The sequence below is a fragment of the Schistocerca gregaria genome, chromosome 8, assembly GCF_023897955.1.
Source record: "Schistocerca gregaria isolate iqSchGreg1 chromosome 8, iqSchGreg1.2, whole genome shotgun sequence".
Classification (NCBI taxonomy): Eukaryota; Metazoa; Arthropoda; class Insecta; order Orthoptera; family Acrididae; genus Schistocerca; species Schistocerca gregaria.
The window spans coordinates 221,168,634-221,190,597 of NC_064927.1; the positions used below are offsets into that span (position 1 = coordinate 221,168,634).

At 38.3% G+C, this 21,964-nt stretch overlaps 1 protein-coding gene across 3 annotated transcripts in view; it reads right to left on the reverse strand.

The window, feature by feature from the left end:
• Nucleotides 1-21,964, reverse strand: part of LOC126284207 (anoctamin-5-like) — a 333,989-nt gene that overhangs the window by 189,373 nt on the left and 122,652 nt on the right. For all 3 annotated transcript variants that reach the window (XM_049982972.1, XM_049982973.1, XM_049982974.1), the window contains one exon: nucleotides 9,216-9,427. In XM_049982972.1, the coding sequence (XP_049838929.1) occupies nucleotides 9,216-9,427 (212 nt within the window). The remainder of the gene's footprint in view (nucleotides 1-9,215; nucleotides 9,428-21,964) is intronic.

Consider the following 21,964-nt stretch of genomic DNA (forward strand, 5'->3'; position numbering starts at 1 on the left):
ATGAGAGAGGACATCTTGCACTGTACTATTTATAAGTGATTCATCCTACTCCATTTTATTACGGAGTGTTGGAAGAATGATTGCTTAAATTCATCTACACCCACTGTAATGAGTCTAATCTTGTGTTCATGGTCCCTACAAGCAATTTATAGGAGGCTGTGACATATTCCTAAATTCCCTTCTTAATGTTAGTCCTTAGATATTTTTTGTGTGCATTGGTGTCTATCTTCAAGCTTTTGTTATTTCAGATCTTTGCCGCACTTTGAAATGTTAGAAAGATCTGACTGGATATCTGTGCACTTTCCTAGAGTTAACATTTCATTATTAATAATTACCTGCCTGCATAGCCCATGCATGTTAAAGTGCCGCTTGTAGAACTGGGAGGTGCACCAGGCCTGGATTGATTCCACCTGGTAGCTTATTGACAAAGATTGGTGTGTCAGACAGTGTGGATGTGGTTTTTAGGCTGTTTCCCACATCTCATTACATAAATATTGGGGTGGTAACCAGGTCCACCTCAATTACTCGATTTACAAGCATTCGGAAAACTTTTGCTCATTTTCACATGGATAACACTACACACAGACAGTTGCGGTACACATATTCTGTCTGGGGGTAATGGGGTGATGATAAGAAGTTGATCCAGCCACCCCTCTTCATAACCATACTGAGACCAGACAATGGCACAAGACAATGATGATTACTTCATTATTAATAAATACCATGTCTATGAAAAGTCTGAGGGTACCACTACTTTTGTCTGCCAGATCATTAATAAACAGCATTAACAGGCAATAGTTCCTAGGTGAATAGATGGATAGCTAACTGATGTAGCACCATCAAATAGATAAGCTGATCAGTTCTTATTGGATCGTTAGTTTACTTTTGACATCTTAAGTCAATAATGTTCTATGGAAGACCTTTCCAAACTTTACCTCATGGTGACACCCTTCTAATGCATACAATTTAAGGAGACACCAATTTACTCATTTAAAAGAGACTTTATTCCGAACATTTTTTTTTTTTTTTTTTATCGTCACTTTGTCAGTGTGATGAAACTTTCATGGAACCTGTTATTGTTCACATTCCACCTGTGCTCATACGAATACAATTCTTCCATGGCAAGTATCTGTTTATTACTTCAAAAATGTCTTTGGCAGTGAAGGGAGTATCATTACAACAGAGACACTGTTCAATTGTGTTACCTTCATGAACAAAACAAATGAAAATGAGTTGAGATAGGCCACTTACATTAGTAGATTCATCTAGCTTAATTGCAAACGTTAAATTCATTTCATCAACTCCCGTTTTAACAGAATGTTCATTGTTTCATACATATTCTCACTGTGTCCCCCAACTGTATTATCAGTCAACAGAATTTTTTTCACAGCACATTCATATGCTTTCACTATAGAGTGATAAGCTGGAATGATGGCTTTCTCTGCAACTACAGGAGTTAATTATTTTTTGCAGTAATCTGAGTTATAAGATATCGAGCTTCTTAAGCTTTACAAGAGGTCTTAAATTTCTTAGTAAACAAAGAGCTATGCTGATTCTTCTGTTTAAGAATTTCTCTGAACAGACAAAATTTTTCCCTTGTTCTTGTTAGTGCTAAATAGAAATATGGCTCAGCAATTTATTCAGTACTATTTTTTCATTGAAAAGTTTTCTCCACATTTCACACACCTCAGCATAGGACATCTTTCATCTCCAAATCATGTGAACCCCATTTTTAAGTGTTCTTCATTATACAGCATCACTACCAATTCATTAACTAACTGTGACGTTCTTGCTGCTGCTTGATGGCATGGAATAAACATGGGTTTGAGAAACATTATTTCGTTTTTGTTCTGTATCTACTGAACTTTCAGACACATTGCTTATCTGTTGCTCTAACTTTTTATAAACTGCCAAAGGTCACTTTCTAACAATAAATTTATCCATTTCTGATTATTCGTGTAAACTATTTCACTTTGAAGGAGCAAAATAATGATACATCACAAAAAACAAAAGAATCAGACTGAAGAAAAATTGTATAAACTCCCACTATTGAAGAGTTTGCTAAGACATGGATCAATAAAAAGCATATGTGCACAGCAGCAGAAGAGAGATGTCTAGTCCTGTAGTTGGATGTTACATGCCGAAAATAGTGGAATTCAACAGACCAATCATTCATTTAATATGTGACCTATGTTTAAACTGAATGAAGAAATGGATGTTTCATATTGTTCATTTGTTTTACTTTCTGAATTTGCAAGTCTTGCAGGTGTTCCTGGGTGTCAGGATACACAGTTTAGAAAACTGTGTTCTAGAGTATAATATCCTTGAGCAATGAAACTAACTATAAAGTTTATATTAAACTCATCTTGACTCTGCCATTATATAGGCAGATCTATGTTAAGTTACATGAAGGTTAAATTAATGCTTTGTTTTGATGTATCAGATCAAAACAGCAGCTCAGTACTAGAATTGGAGGAGCAGTGGATTTTTTCAAAGCAGCTGTTATTCTCCTAACATACAAAAACATGTAAAAAGTAACTTAGAAGTAATTCCAATAATTAGTAATATTAGTTGATTAGCACTTGCAAATTTCCAAGTATTATGTATTACAGAAATACACTACAATGGGAAATTAATGTATAAATTAACTCATTCCACACCCCTGAAAACTCTCCTTCATCAGGGGATCACAATATTCATGGAACAAATGATGTGTGAAGGAATGAACAAATGAATCAAACATTACACCTCATGATAAAGATCAAAATACACATATATTTAATTTACTCCATTAAACACTGTTTACATGATCAAGAGTCTAGAATTTCAAAAGTATAGCCTCCAAGTAAATTACAGAAATACTTAATGTGGTAAAAAGTAAAAGTCTTTGGAATATGACAGCACATCTATCAATGTATTAAAGTCTTGTCGTTATTTGAACCTATTTGACAGGACCACCCTTGAATACTTGTGTAAACAGTCAGTGAGCCACAGCGTATTTCCTGTTACACTTAAAATGTATTAGTAAATACTTTTCAGTTGAAGGAGACTGTTAAGTCATCAATAGGCAAACACAAAAGAAAGGAAAGCAGCCATGTCATGCACCAACTCTGCTGCAGATACTGCATAGCTTTTCTGGTATGATTACCAACCAGCTGTCCACCAGGATGAATAGCCACGCTCAAGGCTATGAAGTTTTCATTATTATGTATGCAACTGATATATTGATAAACACATTTTTTTAAACCATGAGTCTTTAAAACTAAGAAATACTATTAATTTGTTCCAAAGTCTATATTATAACACCATTGTCACTTCTATTTCGGTGTGTTTCTGAACAATTTGATTGCAAATTTATGATGATATTTTCAAGGCTTGTAGCCATCATCACTTACTTCCCTGTCAAATTCTTCTTTCTGAAGCTTTTCAGCATGCCGCACAGAATGTGCCCATGCTATAGGTGGGATGTTGTCTACTGCGTCATTCAAAAGAGATTCAGTGTATGTTATCTTGAATGTTTGTTTTTGTCTCCCACATGGACTTAACCCTTTGCCCAAATTAATTCCATGGGGCTACACTGTTAAGGGGTCAGGTGGGTAAATGCAAAACTGTGTAGTCCCACTCATGTGCAAAGAAGTTAAGTTTGTACATTCTGTCATGTGACTTGTATAAGTTAACGAGCTCCAGGAGATCATCATGCATCTATTTATACTGTGCTGAAGATGTATATTTTTTAAGTCAGGGAAAGATAACCACTTTTTTGGTCTTTGTACTTGGTGTTTTCTCTGTAACAGTTGAATTATAACTGGCAATGACCGACTTCGAAGCAAGGTATGACAAAAATTGTGAATCATATCACGAAACTGAGAACATCTATTTCTGAATGGTAGTCACTCCTGTTTTCCTTACATATAAATACAAGTTTATTCTCAGAAACAAAACCAGAAGAAGACTCAGCATGCACAATAATTATCCAAGAACCTATTCCTATGAGCACTTTAAAACCGCCAGAGCCATCTTCCAGCAAATCTTCCTGGAATGATTCTAATTGATCCATGTTTCATCAAGATAGTACACTGATGAACAACCTCCTTCTCTTGTATCATGAATCTTTGTATAGGATGTAGTTTGTGCTGCACCTATGTCGCTTCTTTGAATTAAAATCTTTTCTTAAGATTCCTGGAACCAACGTATTTTAAAATTCCTTATATTGACAAAGCTCTTACCATTGAAGCCAGTTTTCTCCTGCATAGCTTTAACACATTTTGAGATGTCAAGCATTCATCATTCAAATGGAGCACTTTAAAACATCATTGTTGAAACCATCTATTTGTGTTACAAGTTCCTTGCCATTTCATTGCTTTCCAAGCAACACACAACCAATTTTTTCTACGGTTCCTACAGCTCTGACACTTTTGCTTACAATTCTCTTTGCAGTTTTCTTGTCGACACCACATGGTTCTGTAGTCCATTCTTGTGTCTTCAAATGTCAATAGTAGGAGATCAGCTTTCAAATTCACGTTTGAAAAAGTTGTAAATGCCATAAATAATTCCCCTCTCGTGCTTGCAAAGCAATTCACATTTATTGCCATCACCCAACTATTTTTTTTAAATCACACTTACAAATTTACAAATACAAATCCACAGCTATACTTCTACAAGAAAAAAAGAAAAGAAAAGGGAAAAAAATAAACTGACAGCTGAATGAATAATTTGGTTGTCGCAAAGAACGGCAACAGTGCAGCATTTAGAAGCAAGATTCTTACTGTCTAGCTGTAACTCGCTGCTAGCTGCTCAGAAAGAGAATGAATGTTATTGGTTACCAGTGGCCAGTGGAGTGGGATACGCAGAATGACCGAAAATTGGACTGTCTTCCTACATGGGTAAACTTTAGTCTCTTTTACTCCAAGGGCATTTAAATTCTACCAGAGCTTTCCTATAGTTGTTGTTGTTGTCTTCAGTCCTGAGACTTGTTTGATGCAGCTCTCCATGCTACTCTATCCTGTGCAAGCTGCTTCATCTCCCAGTACCTACTGCAACCTACATCCTTTTGAATCTGCTTAGTGTACTCATCTCTTGGTCTCCCTCTACGATTTTTACCCTCCACGCTGCCTTCCAATACTAAATTGGTGATCCCTTGATGCCTCAGAATATGTCCTACCAACTGATCCCTTCTTCTGGTCAAGTTGTGCCACAAACGTCTCTTCTCCCCAATCCTATTCAATACCTCCTCATTAGTTACGTGATCTATCCACCTTATCTTCAGTATTCTTCTGTAGCACCACATTTCGAAAGCTTCTATTCTCTTCTTGTCCAAACTAGTAATCGTCCATGTTTCACTTCCATACATGGCTACACTCCAAACAAATACTTTCAGAAACGACTTCCTGATACATAAATCTATATTCGATGTTAACAAATTTCTCTTCTTCAGAAACGCTTTCCTTGCCATTGCCAGTCTACATTTTATATCCTCTCTACTTCGACCATCATCAGTTATTTTACTTCCTAAATAGCAAAACTCCTTTACTACTTTAAGTGTCTCATTTCCTAATCTAATTCCCTCAGCATCACCCGATTTAATTTGACTACATTCCATTATCCTCGTTTTGCTTTTGTTGCTGTTCATCTTATATCCTCCTTTCAAGACACTGTCCATTCCGTTCAACTGCTCTTCCAAGTCCTTTGCCGTCTCTGACAGAATTACAATGTCATCGGCGAACCTCAAAGTTTTTACTTCTTCTCCATGAATTTTAATACCTACTCCAAATTTTTCTTTTGTTTCCTTTACTGCTTGCTCAATATACAGATTGAATAACATCGGGGAGAGGCTACAACACTGTCTCACTCCTTTCCCAACCACTGCTTCCCTTTCATGCCCCTCAACTCTCATAACTGCCATCTGGTTTCTGTACAAATTGCAAATAGCCTTTCGCTCCCTGTATTTTACCCCTGCCACCTTTAGAATTTGAAAAAGAGTATTCCAGTCAACATTGTCAAAAGCTTTCTCTAAGTCTACAAATGCTAGAAACGTAGGTTTGCCTTTTCTTAATCTTTCTTCTAAGATAAGTCGTAAGATCAGTATTGCCTCACGTGTTCCAACATTTCTACGGAATCCAAACTGATCCTCCCCGAGGTCCGCATCTACCAGTTTTTCCATTTGTCTGTAAAGAATTCGCGTTAGTATTTTGCAGCTGTGACTTATTAAACTGATAGTTCGGTAATTTTCACATCTGTCAGCACCTGCTTTCTTTGGGATTGGAATTATTATATTCTTCTTGAAGTCTGAGGGTATTTCGCCTGTGTCATACATCTTGCTCACCAGCTGGTAGAGTTTTGTCATGACTGGCTCTCCCAAGGCCGTCAGTAGTTCTAATGGAATGTTGTCTACTCCGGGGGCCTTGTTTCGACTCAGGTCTTTCAGTGCTCTGTCAAACTCTTCACGCAGTATCGTATCTCCCATTTCGTCTTCATCTACATCCTCTTCCATTTCCATAATATTGTCCTCAAGTACATCACCCTTGTATAAACCTTCTATATACTCCTTCCACCTTTCTGCCTTCCCTTCTTTGCTTAGAACTGGGTTGCCATCTGAGCTCTTGATATTCATACACGTGGTTCTCTTCTCTCCAAAGGTCTCTTTAATTTTCCTGTAGGCAGTATCTATCTTCCCCCTAGTGAGATAAGCTTCTACATCCTTACATTTGTCCTCTAGCCATCCCTGTTTAGCCATTTTGCACTTCCTGTCGATCTCATTTTTGAGACGTCTGTATTCCTTTTTGCCTGCTTCATTTACTGCATTTTTATATTTTCTCCTTTCATCAATTAAATTCAATATTTCTTCTGTTACCCAAGGATTTTTGGCAGCCCTCGTCTTTTTACCTACTTTATCCTCTGCTGCCTTCACTACTTCATCCCTCAGAGATACCCATTCTTCTTCTACTGTATTTCTTTCCCCTATTCCTGTCAATTGTCCCCTTATGCTCTCCCTGAAACTCTGTACAACCTCTGGTTCTTTCAGTTTATCCAGGTCCCATCTCCTTAATTTCCCACATTTTTGCAGTTTCTTCAGTTTTAATCTATAGGTCATAACCAATAGATTGTGGTCCGAGTCCACATCTGCCCCTGGAAATGTCTTACAACTTAAAACCTGGTTCCTAAATCTCTGTCTTACCATTATATAATCTATTTGATACCTTTTAGTATCTCCAGGGTTCTTCCACGTATACAACCTTCTTTCATGATTCTGAAACCAAGTGTTAGCTATGATTAAGTTGTGCTCCGTGCAAAATTCTACTAGGTGGCTTCCTCTTTCATTTCTTAGCCCCAATCCATATTCACCTACTATGTTTCCTTCTCTCCCTTTTCCTACACTCGAATTCCAGTCACCCATTACTATTAAATTTTCGTCACCCTTCACTATCTGAACGAATTTCTTTTATTTCATCGTACTTTTCTTCAATTTCTTCATCATCTGCAGAGCTAGTTGGCATATAAACTTGTACTACTGTAGTAGGTGTGGGCTTCGTATCTATCTTGGCCACAATAATGCGTTCACTATGCTGTTTGTAGTAGCTTACCCGCATTCCAATTTTCCTATTCATTATTAAACCTACTCCTGCATTACCCCTATTTGATTTTGTGTTTATAACCCTGTAGTCACCTGACCAGAAGTCTTGTTCCTCCTGCCACCGAACTTCACTAATTCCCACTATATCTAACTTTAACCTATCCATTTCCCTTTTTAAATTTTCTAACCTACCTGCCCGATTAAGGGATCTGACATTCCACACTCCGATCCGTAGAACGCCAGTTTTCTTTCTCCTGATAACGACATCCTCCTGAGTAGTCACCTCCCGGAGATCCGAATGGGGGACTATTTTACCTCCGGAATATTTTACCCAAGAGGATGCCATCATCATTTAATCATACAGTAAAGCTGCATGTCCTCGGGAAAAATTACGGCTGTAGTTTCCCCTTGCTTTCAGCCGTTCGCAGTACCAGCACAGCAAGGCCGTTTTGGTTAATGTTGCAAGGCCAGATCAGTCAATCATCCAGACTGTTACCCCTGCAACTACTGAAAAGGCTGCTGCCCCTCTTCAGGAACCACACGTTTGTCTGGCCTCTCAACAGATACCCCTCCGTTGTGGTTGCACCTACGGAACGGCCATCTGTATCGCTGAGGCACGCAAGCCTCCCCACCAACGGCAAGGTCCATGGTTCATGGGGGGGTTCCTATTAGTATTTAAATATATTAGATTAGATTCTATATGCCACCAATGAGCAGATCCTCAGGGAACATTAAATTAGTGTTATAATTGCAAAGACATGTATAATGCAACTGCAGATAAAAAATGTTCTGCTAGTACATAAAATATACATTTACAGTGATAAATTAAATCAAATGTTTTGCATTAAAATTCTTATGGGTCCAGTTGTATACCAAGCTAAGAAAAATTAGTCAAGAAGCACTGTATGCCACGTTTTGCACTTTAAATTGTCTTGTTCGCATTGGCTTAAAGGCTATGACGCTAAGTAGTTTGCAAACTTTCCGTTACCACTGTCTCATGAAATTATCTTCAGAGATAATTCAACAAAAGGAAATAATTATTCATCAGTTTGAAAATTGTGGAAAGTAGATGATACAAATCTTACAAAGACTTATTGAAACATCTTGCAATTGTTATGCAGAGTGTTTGATGTTAACAATAAAGATGAACTTCAGTTGCACTGAAATTCAAACAGTAGCAAAACAAGATACAACATAATTTCTATTTAGTTTCTGCTTCCTTGTCTCAAGTTCAGAGAGGGTACTGTATACTGTAAAATATAGCTTTCATAAGATGAAAATGGAAGGCAGGACAAAATTGTGAAATACACTTGGCCCAAGATGCAATATTTGTGTCCTACATTCTCATCAAGATTCAATAAAGATATGATGAAGAGAAATGAAGCCTAAAAACTGACAGGAAAAGAAGTAACAATAGCATTTAAAAAAGGCCAAAACATGCATGTAAGATTGCTAAATCAGATGTCAATAGGCCCTGGAAAGGATTGTCAGATGAATATCCAAAGGACAGTACCATAATATCACTTCCACACAAATTTGCATACTTCTGAATCTTACTTATCATTATCAGCTGCTAGCTCTATTATCATGTATATACTCTTTTTTTAAACTAAATCTGTTTTTCTTTGAATCAAAATTTACTGACCTCGGGAAAGAATCTTCAGAATTACAAAGGAGAGCAATTAACCCATATAGAAAACATATGAATCCAAATACTGATGCTGGTATAAGCATTTTTGTATAGAAACCAAGCCAGGCAAAGTACAGTCCAACTTTTTCTCCAAAGTAGTTTCTCACTTCATGAAGTGGTTGCTTCCTATACCAGTTTTTTGGAGATGCCCACTCTCTGTACAGCATCTATAAAGGGCAAAAATAATCAACATTAGTCCATGCACCTAACAGATTTTGAATTTCTAACTGATTTCAAAAGTGAAAAGGATAGATTGTTACTCATCACATAAAGGAGGCACTGAGTGTTATACAAGGAAATTGAGAAAGACTGTTAGCAGATGAATAATATGTAGTCATCCTTTTCAGTGTACCTGTCTGCCACTCTATGCCTCCTGTATGTGGTGTGTAGTAATCTATCCTTTTCAAATTGTTGTTATTCCATCTCTGATTTTCCATTGTAAATCAATAATTGTGTCACTTTAAGAAACATTTTTCAGTATAAATAAATTATTCTTCCACATCTTTTCTGTAGCTTTCAAGTTATGTTAAAATTAGCCATATTTAGATGTAAATATTGATGTAAAAACATCAGATATCAATATTGCACTTTTCTAAATATCATAAGCAGCTATGATGTCTTATCAAGAAATGAATGTGCAACAAGATTGTCTTTACCAGCAGATTCAGCAACAGATCATATAATAACAAATATAGCGGCTCATTCATGTGATATATGTGTTGACAAGCTAGGCCTCACTGTTTACCACAGCCAAGGCATAAAATTGAATACACGAAATGGCTACTCGCCATCGTCTAAAATATACAAAAAAAATTCATACAAACTAAAGTTTATACATAACTGAGAATTAGCATGAAGTACTTGTTGGAAGATGTTGATGTGGTCTTCAGTCCTGAGACTGGTTTGATGCAGCTCTCCATGTTACTCTATCCTGTGCAAGCTTCTTCATCTCCCAGTACCTACTGCAGCCTACATCCTTCTGAATATGCTTAGTGTGTTCATCTCTTGGTCTCCCTCTACGATTTTTACCCTTCACGCTGCCCTCCAATACTAAATTGGTTATCCCTTGATGTCTCAGAATATGTCCTACCAACCGTTCCCTTCTTCTAGTCAAGCTGTGCCACAAGCTCCTCTTCTCCCCAATTCTATTCAATACCTCCTCATTAGTTATGTGATCTACCCATCTAATCTTCAGTATTCTTCTGTAGCACCATGTTTCGAAAGCTTCTATTCTCTTCTTATCTAAGCTATTTATCATCCAGTTCCATACATGGCTACACTCCATACAAATACTTTCATAAACGACTTCCTGATATTTAAATCTATACTAGATGTTAACAAATTTCTCTTCTCCTGAAATGCTTTCCTTGCCATTGCCAATCTACCTTTCAAGACACTGCCCATTCCCTTCAATTGCTCTTCCAAGTCCTTTGCTGTCTCTGACAGAATTACAATTTCATCGGTGAACTTGAAAGTTTTTATTTCTTCTCCGAGAATTTTAATACCTACTCTGAATTTTTCTTTTGTTTTCTTTATTGCTTGCTCAATATACAGATTGAATAACATGTCTCACTCCCTTCCCAACCACTGCTTCCCTTTCATACCCCTCGATTCTTATAACTGCCATCTGGTTTCTGTACAAATTGTAAAAAGCCTTTCGCTCTCTGTATTTTATCCCTGCCACCTTTAGAATATGAAAGAGAGTATTCCAATCAACATTGTCAAAAGCTTCTATAAGTCTACAAATGCTAGAAACATAGGTTTGCCTTTCCTTAATCTTTCTCCTAAGATAAGTCATAGGGTCAGTATTGCCTCACGTGTTCCAACGTTTCTACGGAATCCAAACTGATCTTCCCCAAGGTCGGCTTCTATCAGTTTTTCATTTGTCTGTAAAGAATTCACGTTAGTATTTTGCAGCTGTGACTTATTAAACTGATAGTTCGGTAATTTTCACATCTGTCACCACCTGCTTTCTTTGGGATTGGGATTATTATATTCCTCTTGAAGTCTGAAGGTATTTCCCCTGTCTCATACATCTTGCTCAGCAGATGGTAGAGTTTTGTCAGGACTGGCTCTCCCAAGGCTGTTAGTAGTTCTAATGGAATGTTGTCTACTCCAGGGGCCTTGTTTCGACTCAGGTCTTTCAGTGTTCTGTCAAACTCTACACGCAATATCATATCTCCCATTTCATCTTCATCTACATACTCTTCCTTTTCCATAATATTGTCCTCAAGTACATCGCCCTTGTATAGACCCTCTATATACTCCTTCCACCTTTCTGCTTTCCCTTCTTTGCTTAGAATGGGGTTTCCATCAAAGCTGTTGATATTCATGCACGTGGTTCTCCTTTCCCCAAAGTTCTCTTTAATTTTCCTGTAGGCAGTATCTATCTTATCCCTAGTGAGATAAGCCTCTACATCCTTACATTTGTCCTCTAGCCACCCCTCTTAGTCATTTTTCCTGTCGATATAATTTTTGAGACATTTGTATTCCTTTTTGCCTGCTTCATTTACTGCATTTTTATATTTTCTCCTTTCATCAATTAAATTCTGTTACCCATGGGTTTCTACTAGCCCTTGTCTTTTTACCTATTTGATCCTCTGCTGCCTTCACTATTTCATCCCTCAAAGCTACCCATCCTTCTTCTACTGTATTTCTTTCCCACATTCCTGTCAATTGTTCCCTTATGCTCTGCCCAAAACTCTGTACAACCTCTGGTTCTTTCAGTTTATCCAGGTCCCATCTCCTTAAATTGCCAACTTTTTGCAGTTTCTTCAGTTTTAATCTACAGTTCATAACCAATAGATTGTGATCAGAGTCCACATCTGCCCCTGGAAATGTCTTACAATTTAAAACCTGGTTCCTAAATCTCTGTAGTACCATTATATAACCTATTTGATACCTTTTAGTATCTCCAGGGTTCTTCCATGTATACAACCTTCTTTCATGATTCTTAAACCAAGTGTTAGCTTTGATTAAGTTATGCTCTGCACAAAATTCTACCAGGCGGCTTCCTCTTTCATTTTTTAGTCCTAATCCATATTCACCTACTATGTTTCCTTCTCTCCCTTTTCCTACTCTTGAATTCCACTCACCCATGAATATTAAATTTTCGTCTCCCTTCACTACCTGAATAATTTCTTTTAGCTCATCATACATTTCATTAATTTCTTCATCATCTGCAGAGCTAGTTGGCATATAAACTTGTACTACTGTAATAGGCGTGAGCTTCGTGTCTATCTTGGCCACAATAATGCATTTACTATGCTGTTTGTTGTAGCTTACATGTTCTCCTATTTTTTTATTCAGTATTAAACCTACTCCTGGATTACCCACATTTGAGTTTGTATTTATAACCCTGTATTCACCTGACCAAAAGTCTTGTTCCTCCTGCCACCAAACTTCACTAATTCCCACTATATCTAACTTTAACCTATCCATTTCCCTTTTTAAAATTTCTAACCTACCTGCCCGATTAACGGATCTGACATTCCGCGCTCCGATCCGTACAATGTCAGTTTTCTTTCTCCTGATAACAACGTCCTCTTGAGTAGACCCCACCCGGAGACCCGAATGGGGGACTATTTTACCTCTGGAATATTTTACCGAAGAGGACGCCATCATCATTTAATCATACAGTAAAGCTGCATGCCTGCGGGAAAAATTATGGCTGTAGTTTCCCCTTGCTTTCAGCCATTCGCAGTATCAGAACAGCAAGGCCATTTTGGTTAGTGTTACAAGGCCAGACCAGTCAATCATCCAGACTGTTACCCCTGCAACTACTGAAAAGGCTGCTGCCCTTTTCAGGAACCACAAGTTTGTCTGGCCTCTCAACACATACCCCTCCATTGTGGTTGCACCTACGGTACGCCATACAAGTGAAATAGTAAATGACTTTCCTACTATATTGAAATTGCAACATGGTGAAAAATTCCCAAAGCGTAGGGGTCAGCCACAATAAATAAATAAATGTGTTTGGGTATCACAAGATTTTCCAGTATTGTCTGAGATCACAGACTATCTTCATTCCATTATAAACATACAAACTACTCAACATTTTACACATTACTATCACAGTTATAGGAAAACATAGAGAAAAGTATTGCTCGCTGTAAAAAATTGTACAATAACAAAATAATTGAAAACTCTAAAAATAAGTCAAAAGTATTCTGGAAAAATATAAAGAGGCAAACAAGATCCAGCAAATTAAATCAAAATATTCTGATCACACAAAAGGGTAACATCCAAACAATTATCCCAAATTTACTGAGTAAATATTTTATTTAATGGGTACATAGTCTTTAGTACCATAAAGTTTCTTTTCCAACAGACAGCCTTTGAGTTTCTTTGGAAAGTTAGTGTCACATATACTATTATGTAGGATTTTGAGCAGACTTTTTAGTTACTGTTAGAGTTAAAGGAAAACTCAAACAACTGAAACTAACATCTTCAAGATATTCTGAACCTTTAAGACTAAAAGAAATTACTTTGGCTATAAAGGAAATGAAGCCCAGTAAGGCTCTAGGCTATGATGGCATTCTCTCAGAATATCTTCATTACTGTGGGAAGTATGCAAAACAAATAGCTGACTAGACTCTTCCGATACACTGCTTACAGGAAACATACCACAACAAACAAAAAAGTAAAAAATTATAGCTATATTAAAACCTGTGAATGAAAATTAACAGATCTCTAAGCTGTTTCCAATTGTCCTATTCAGCATAATCTACAAACTGTTAGAAAGAATCACCCAATCAAATACTGGAATTAGTTCTTCCTTAACAAGTTGCCATGAAACCAAACAGAAGCTGCCCAAACCAGGTGTTGCGGCCACATGCAGTAAGTGTTGCTTCTCACAGTGGAGAATGGCAAAACAGAGGCACGCCGGCGACAGAGGCACTGCGAAGTAAGCACGCACAGATAGCCTTGCTGACAGCAGCAGTCTACCAACAGGCTGACACAAGGACACACACAGACCGAGCGTCGAGCGAAGCCTGGAGGGTGCTGAGTAAGTAGTGAGGCCAGCACGCTAAGTTACACTGCAATATACTGCAGGAGTAATAACAAAAAGCTACCACCAAAGGTAAAAAACTTCCTCCTGCCGGATATAAATAGTGGAGTTCAGGCAGCAACAGATAGAAGCCATTGGGAAGCAGTTCGGATCTGAGGACAGACGTGGTCCGTGTCTGAATGTTCAATCTCCGTAAGTGACACTTTCGGAAGTCTGTTCCAGCTCACAGGAGTCATCCATTTGGAGTCAGATGTCAACTTCAGCTCTGGAGGTCGGCCCGAGTGCGGTCGGCACCATAGCTGACTAACTACAGTGAGAACTTCCAGCAGGACCGGCCACAGCACGGTCTTGGTCACAGGCACTGCCGGGGACTGACACCCGGGCCCGGGGGGGGGGGGTACCCGGCCACATGGCGCGTGGTCCGTCCATGACGAGACCTTGCGAACATTGTGACTGATGGCTTCCCAGCTGCCGGTGCAGCAGGCATCGGCAGCTGACCTCATGGCGACGAGTTCATCTCAACCACAGGGCATCATGGCTTCAGCGGAGCACTGGTGGCCTGAGGCTTTCGAGTGCGATCAGCAGCATGCGTTCCACACATTGTTGAAGAATCTACACTGCAGCAGGCAGGTGGAAGGGATCCGAAGGGATGGGAAGTGACGACGAGGGAGAAATTGTAAAGAAAGTTCAATAAATAATTGTAAAACTCCACGCCATCTCAGTCTTTAGCACAGCCACTGTGTCTGCTGCTAACAAGTGGAGCAGAAGTCATAACAAGTACCGGCGCACGTCGTAACACAGGTTATATTATGATGGATTTAAAAAACAACTAAGATCATCTGTGGTATTTTTAGATGTGACAGCAGCATTGATACCAAGGATTAATACGTGACTTCTCTGTCATTTGATTCCATCTCCGGTTAAAAATATGGTCAGCAATAGAACATTCCAAGTGATTATTGTGAATACAAGTCACAAGCATGTGAAACTGAATAAAGGTCTTTCTCAAGGCTCAGTCTTAGCTCCTCTGCTCTTTAGAATGTATATTGCTGACAACCTTGCAATCAAATCTCTAAAATTTGGATATACTGATAATGGGGCACTGGCTATACAACACAATGAGACAGAGTAAGCTTGAATCTCTCATCTGTGCTTATTGCACCTCTGCTATGAAGTTTTTTTTACTTATTTTTCAATGTTCGTACATTTTCTAGGCAACATATGTAGTAGATGCACAAATATTTCAAAACCTTAACTAACACTTTTCTGACTTATATTGATTATTCGTGATAAAATATTCAGAGTGCTGGTTCCAATGACGCGCCTGGTTTTATTGGAAAATATGTTTAAAAAAAATATAAATAACTGAACTTTAACTACAGTACGACCTTGCAAATTTTGCATCACACTCACTGGAAAGACTGTCACTCCAACTTTTCAGAAACATATTTCAATTTCTGTTAAACTAAGTAACATACAAGATAATTAGCATTAGAATCTGTGATTACTTACATTTTTTACTGTGAATTTTGCCTTTGTGCTTGTTAGGTCTAATTTTTATGCACAAGATGATTGATTAAGTCATTAAGATTTTTGCTTAATTTACTGTAATTTTCAATATGGTACTTGTAAATGGAGTATTCTGAATGTGAATGCACAAAATATTATCATAAACTTTTCTAATTTTCTAAACCACCACATATTTCATACAAAACGTTACTGTTAATACTTATAGTCCATTCTGAGTAGGAAAAAATCTAACCAAGCCAGTTTTCAAATGATTATGTAGTTTTCAAAATCACAATATGTTCTTAACCAAGCCATATATCAGCCAAAATTTTCAGTATATAGCAAAGGTAACATCTGTGAACAACTAGCCCATAAAAAACCTTCAGTTACAATGTCAACAAGTAACATCTGTGCACGACTTTATTATGAGAGTCCTGGTTGGCACTTGTGTCCAAAGGGTCTGTTACCTGCTAGTACTTGCGCAACATGTATGGAAGATATAATGTGTGGTGGCTATTCTTTCGGACACATCTGAAATAACAGACAGCACACATTTATATAACTTGATAATTTGAATCCATCTTCTTCCGTGCAGATGCACAAATATATCTGACCTTCTGTGAGAATCTCAGAAGAGTGAATATGGAGGAAATGACAGGAGCTATGGATAAGTGGTGCTTGACAGGAGTGTGTATCAGCCATGAGGTGAGCCAAGATAGTCCATGCAGCTGTGATAACACTGAGTCCCGGATGGCACTGTGGTCACTACACCTGCCTAGTAAGCAAGAGGTCCCAGGTTCAAATCATGGTCTGGTACACATTTTCACTCGACGCCATCAATTACACATAATATCCCAAATGGAGCTGACAACAGTGATCCTGCCACTTTCCTTTCCTTCCTTCCCCTTTCCACCTTCAATTTACAGGTAACCTGTGCAATACTTCAAGAAACTAAGGCCTACCTGAGTAATGTTTAAAGTCAGTTTTGAAATTTCTATTCTATTTCTACAGTGTTTATAATATATGACACTGACATCCATATGACTATTGACTATTTGTGAACTTTATAAACATTTCCATGAAAACCCTTGAATGCTGAATACACGACCAGCATGTACAAGTGTATAGCTGATATATTTTTACTAAGTAGTGACAGTGTTAAGTCCTTTGAGCTAATGAATGTGTTTCATTTTGAACTGGTATCATGTTATGAACTTGATGTTCAATTACCTCACTGACTGCCTCAAAACTCGAATGTGTGCACTGCATATATACTTTACAACCATTGTGTTCTGCAAATACTGTGCCTAAAAAGGAATGTAACTTCAGACAGTGATGTATTTGCCACTGTGGTGCTGTGTATTAGGAGAGTGCATATGTCTACTTGCATAAAACATTTGATGCCTTGATTCCTGGCCCAATGTCCACAATCCCCTGTTGAGAGAGAGGGGTCGTGCGACTAGGGCCTCCCATCGGGTAGACCATTCCCCATGGGCAAGTCTTTTGATTTGATGCCACTACAGCGACTTGTGCATTGATGAGGATGAAATGATGATGATTAGGACAACACAACACCCAGCCCCTGAGTGGAGAAAATCTCCGACCCAGCCGGGAATCGAACCCCAGCCCTTAGGATTGTCATTATGTCATGCTGACCCCTCAGCAACTGGGGGCAGACAATCCCCTGTTCATTGCAAACGTAACAGACTATGTCATTGGGTTAACATGGGAACAAGTAGACATTGTCTGCTGCAGAGTCCCATATTCAGCAGTGGGTGCCAAACAATGTGTTCCAAAACGCTTATGCCTGCATCAAAATAATACTCTGTTATCTATTATCACACCTGCCACAGATACATGCCTATCATGCCATATGCCTGTCATGCTTTACAAAGTGGCCAAGCCTCCCACCTCCATGTTCTGTGTAATGAGGCATGGACGTTCAACACTAATATCATGGTTCATAACCACCTTTGGACCATTTCTGCAAATACTGTGTCTAGAAAGGACAGTAGCTTCAGAAGATGACTGAATCTGCCACTGCAGTACTTTGTCTTAAGAGAGTGCAGGTGTCTACTTGCATAAAAATATTTTATGTGCAGCCAAATCTGGTTATCTTAGTGTTTTTGTGGTAGTAAATGTGAAGAAAGTCATGTTACTTGGAAATCTATCATTTTCACAATTCCTAGACATCATCATCATCGGTAGCGGCAGTGGCTGCAACTCAATTCTGAGTATGCATGATTTCTTCCTGCACAGAGTGATCATTTCAACTCCACTTATGGATTGTCTCTGCTGACTGAACAGACCAATCCTCGCATAAAACATGCACCAGCACAAATCACACTGAATGTTTGGAGGAGGATGCGGTTGTAATTGATGGAGCTTTGTTGCTTGTCACTTGGTTTCTTCATGTCTGTGGCATTCTCCTTTAAACAAGTTGGCAGTGGTGGGTGCTGCAGTCTTCCATCAACCACACAATCTTTTGGGAGACCAGACTTTGCCATAGCAGATTTGACAGGGAAGCCTCTTATCACTCATATGGTGAACATGGCCAAACCATTTCAGCTTATGAGTGATAAAGGTTGCCTCAAAGGGGTCTGCTTTCTTTAGAACCTCAGTGTTGGTTACATACTCTTCCCACTTAAAAGTTCAAGATACATCTCACTTTTTGTTGATGGAGCACTCTAGTATTTTCATATCACAGTTATATAATGTCCAAGTTTCACAGCCATACAGAAATGTGGAAATGATATTGCTGTATGCCATGAATTTGGTATGCAACTTTATATCTTTATTCATGAAGATGTGAATGAAGTCTTTACAGAGTGAACAGACCTCCATCAAACTAAAGCTTAATCTCCCCACCTTTGTTGTTCACAGTTATTCAATCAGACATTAATCAATGAGACTCTGACAGGTTAATGGACAATGCAGATAGGCACAGTAGCAACAAGGAAATTAAGAAAACAGAGGATGTCCTAACAAATGACTCATTTGGAAGGATAATTGGTTCCATAAATGGGGATTTCAGAACAGTTCACCTAACACATTGATATCATTCCTTCATCTGAAAAACAAATTTGTGAACTTGGACGTTAACAATGTCACCTTAGCTCATAATAAACCTCTTAAGTCTCAAGAAGTTACTTTAGATAGAGAGTTAAGCTGTAAGGAACAGCTGACAAAGACAGCTGTGAAACACCATACAAGGAACAACATCAACCAAAAGTTATGTGGCACCACATGGGGCTCTTCAGCATGTACATTATGAACAACAGTTTTAGCCATACTTTATTCAGCAGCAGAATACTGGTGGCCCATCTGCCTTAACAGGCCCACACCAAGAAGGTACACACTGAACTAAAGCACACAATGTTAATGACTTCAGGCACGATTAAGATACTCCCATTTTCTGGCTACCAGTCTTAGATCATATACCTCAACCACAACTGTGAAGACAACAAGCACTTCTTATAAAATTTAGAAAAAATCAAAATAATCAACAATTCCTTTTCATTTGTCTCTGATTAAATAAACATTAAACAGCTCCATTCTTTCAAATCATCATTTATGGAAGCTGTATACAGTGGAACCTCGCATAGTGAGCATAATTGGTTCCAGAATCTTACTCAGAGTTCCCAACACTCGTTAAGCAAAACAATGTATACCATGTAAATTAATGTAAAATATGATAATGCATTCCATAAAGAAACTGTACTAAAAGTTTTATCTTACTAATGCCATTTATTCAAAAAAATTATACATTCAATATTTTGTAGTTTATTATTAATAATACATAACTAATTCTCTTTTACTAAGAAGGTATCTATAGTCATTTGTTTCTGCTGATGCTTCAACATCTGGTGCAAATGTGACACAGCATTATCGTCAAATAAATTTGTAGTGCGTGGGTAGCCACTGCTATATTGGGGTGATGATTTTCAATGTATAATGCAACCGATTCACATGCGTTCAGCATTTCTCTTATTGCACCAAAAGATCACTGCTTTGCTGTTATCGCTTCCTCCTCCTCCTTCTCCTTTTCTGAACTCCTCTCCACAACTTCCTGCTGTAAAACACACTGCAACTCCATAAGCTTTCCGGTGTCATTTCTTGGCTGTGATCTTCCACAAGCTCATCAATATCATTATATTATTGTTATCCACTTCTAGTCCCATGCTCTGGGCCAAAGACACAATCTCGTTGACTACAGGCTCCACAGGTATAGACTCAAATGACAACGTACTCTGGCCAAAGCTTCTTCCAAGCAGAAGTGAGACTTCTCTCAATAACCCCTTCCCACACCTTTTTGATTATCTTGATGCAGGAAATGATGTTGAGGTGATATTTCCAAAACTCTCTGAGAGGGAGATTGGTATCTTTAGTCTACTAAAAACAATGCTCAAAGACTGCTTTAGTGTAGAGCTTCTTAAATTTAGAAATACTCTGCTAGTCCATAGGCTGGAGTAATGGAATGGTGTTGGGAGGCAGAAACTGGGGATCCTGATGAACTGAAATTCTTCAAGGATGTGTTATTGTAGGCCTGGAGAATGGGCAGGAGAGTTGTCCACAACAAGCAAGACATGGAAGTGTCAGATTCATCTCAAGCAAATATTTTTTCACTGTAGAACCAAACACTTCACTGACCCAACCACAAAGAAGATCACGTGTCACCCAAGCCTTGTTTTTGCACCTCCACATCATATTTAACCTGCTCTTCTAGACTTTATACTTCCGGATAGCTTGTGGAGTTTCTGAATGCAAACAAGAAACAGTTTAATTTTCAAATGTATCTTGCACTGGCACAGAATAGCAGTGTGAGAGGGTCTTTCATAGGCTTGTGACCAGCCAATGTGCTCACCTCTGCTGTTATAAACATACGCTTCAATATCTTTTTCCAAAATAGACCTGTCTCATCACAATTAAAAACCTCTTGTGGCAGATAACTCTCAGATTCTACAAGCACCTTGAAGTTGCTGATGAAGTTCTTTGCTGCCTTTGTGTGAAGACTGGCTGCTTTGCCACGCCTCACAATGCTGTGGATGCTGATTCTTCTCTTAAACTTCTTGAATACCCATGGCTTCCCTTAAACACTTCTTCAGCTGCTGATGATCTCTCACGTTTTCACAAATGATGTTCTCATTAGTTGCAATTGCTTTTTATGTATCCAAATAAGGAGCAACCTTTTGACATCATCCTCAACACAAAACTATTGTTTATATAATTTTGTCACTCTCTTTGAAGCATCTATCTCCTTAAACTTGTCCTTCTTCTTGTGAATAGTGTCAGCAGTTGATGTACATGAATTGTATGTGCACACTAAATCAGAAACACTCACATCATGTTCGCATTTTTCAATGATTTTATGTTTCATTTCTAAGGTCATTTTCTTTCTCTTATGGTTGTCTTCTTGCAGCTTTATCTTTGGGGACATTTCTAAGGAGATTGCTAAAATTTGCACACAAAAAACACAGTGTGAATGCAAGTTTCAAAAAATGTGTGATCACAAGCTGTACTAAGATGGTAGCAGAAAAAGTGCTAAACCCAGACTGTTGTATGTTCTTAAGACATTGTTTATATGCTGCTGCTGACAATGAAAGGTGTTCATACAGTTGAATGTTTCCACTGTCGCAAGCAACGGGCTAGTGATCTAGTTACACTAGATCTTCATCACTCATTATGCAAAACATTGCTCACTAAGTGAGTCATTTTTTTACAATTTGTTTTGCTCGTTATGTGAATTGCACATTATGGAAGGTGCTTGTTAATCAAGGTTCCGCTTTACTTATCAAATATTAACTCTGATAGTGTTTGGTATTGGAAAAAAGCCTGGGAAGGTACTGTAGCTGCAAATCTCAAGAAAGTCCAAATTATCTCTGAAACACTGACTGGCTTTGACCTTCCAAAAAATCCTGGGTAATTCTAAACCAAATTATAACCAAACATGGCAATGTGCAGACTTGTCGAACATATTGAAACTAAACAGCCTCCAAAGTATAACTGTAGAGAATAATGGCAGACAATTCAGAATATAGTTCAGATCTACTTCTACATCTACATCTACATCCATACTCCGCAAGCCACCTGACGGTGTGTGGCAGAGGGTACCTTGAGAACCGCTATCGGTTCTCCCTTCTATTCCAGTCTCGTATTGTTCGTGGAAAGAAGGATTGTCAGTATG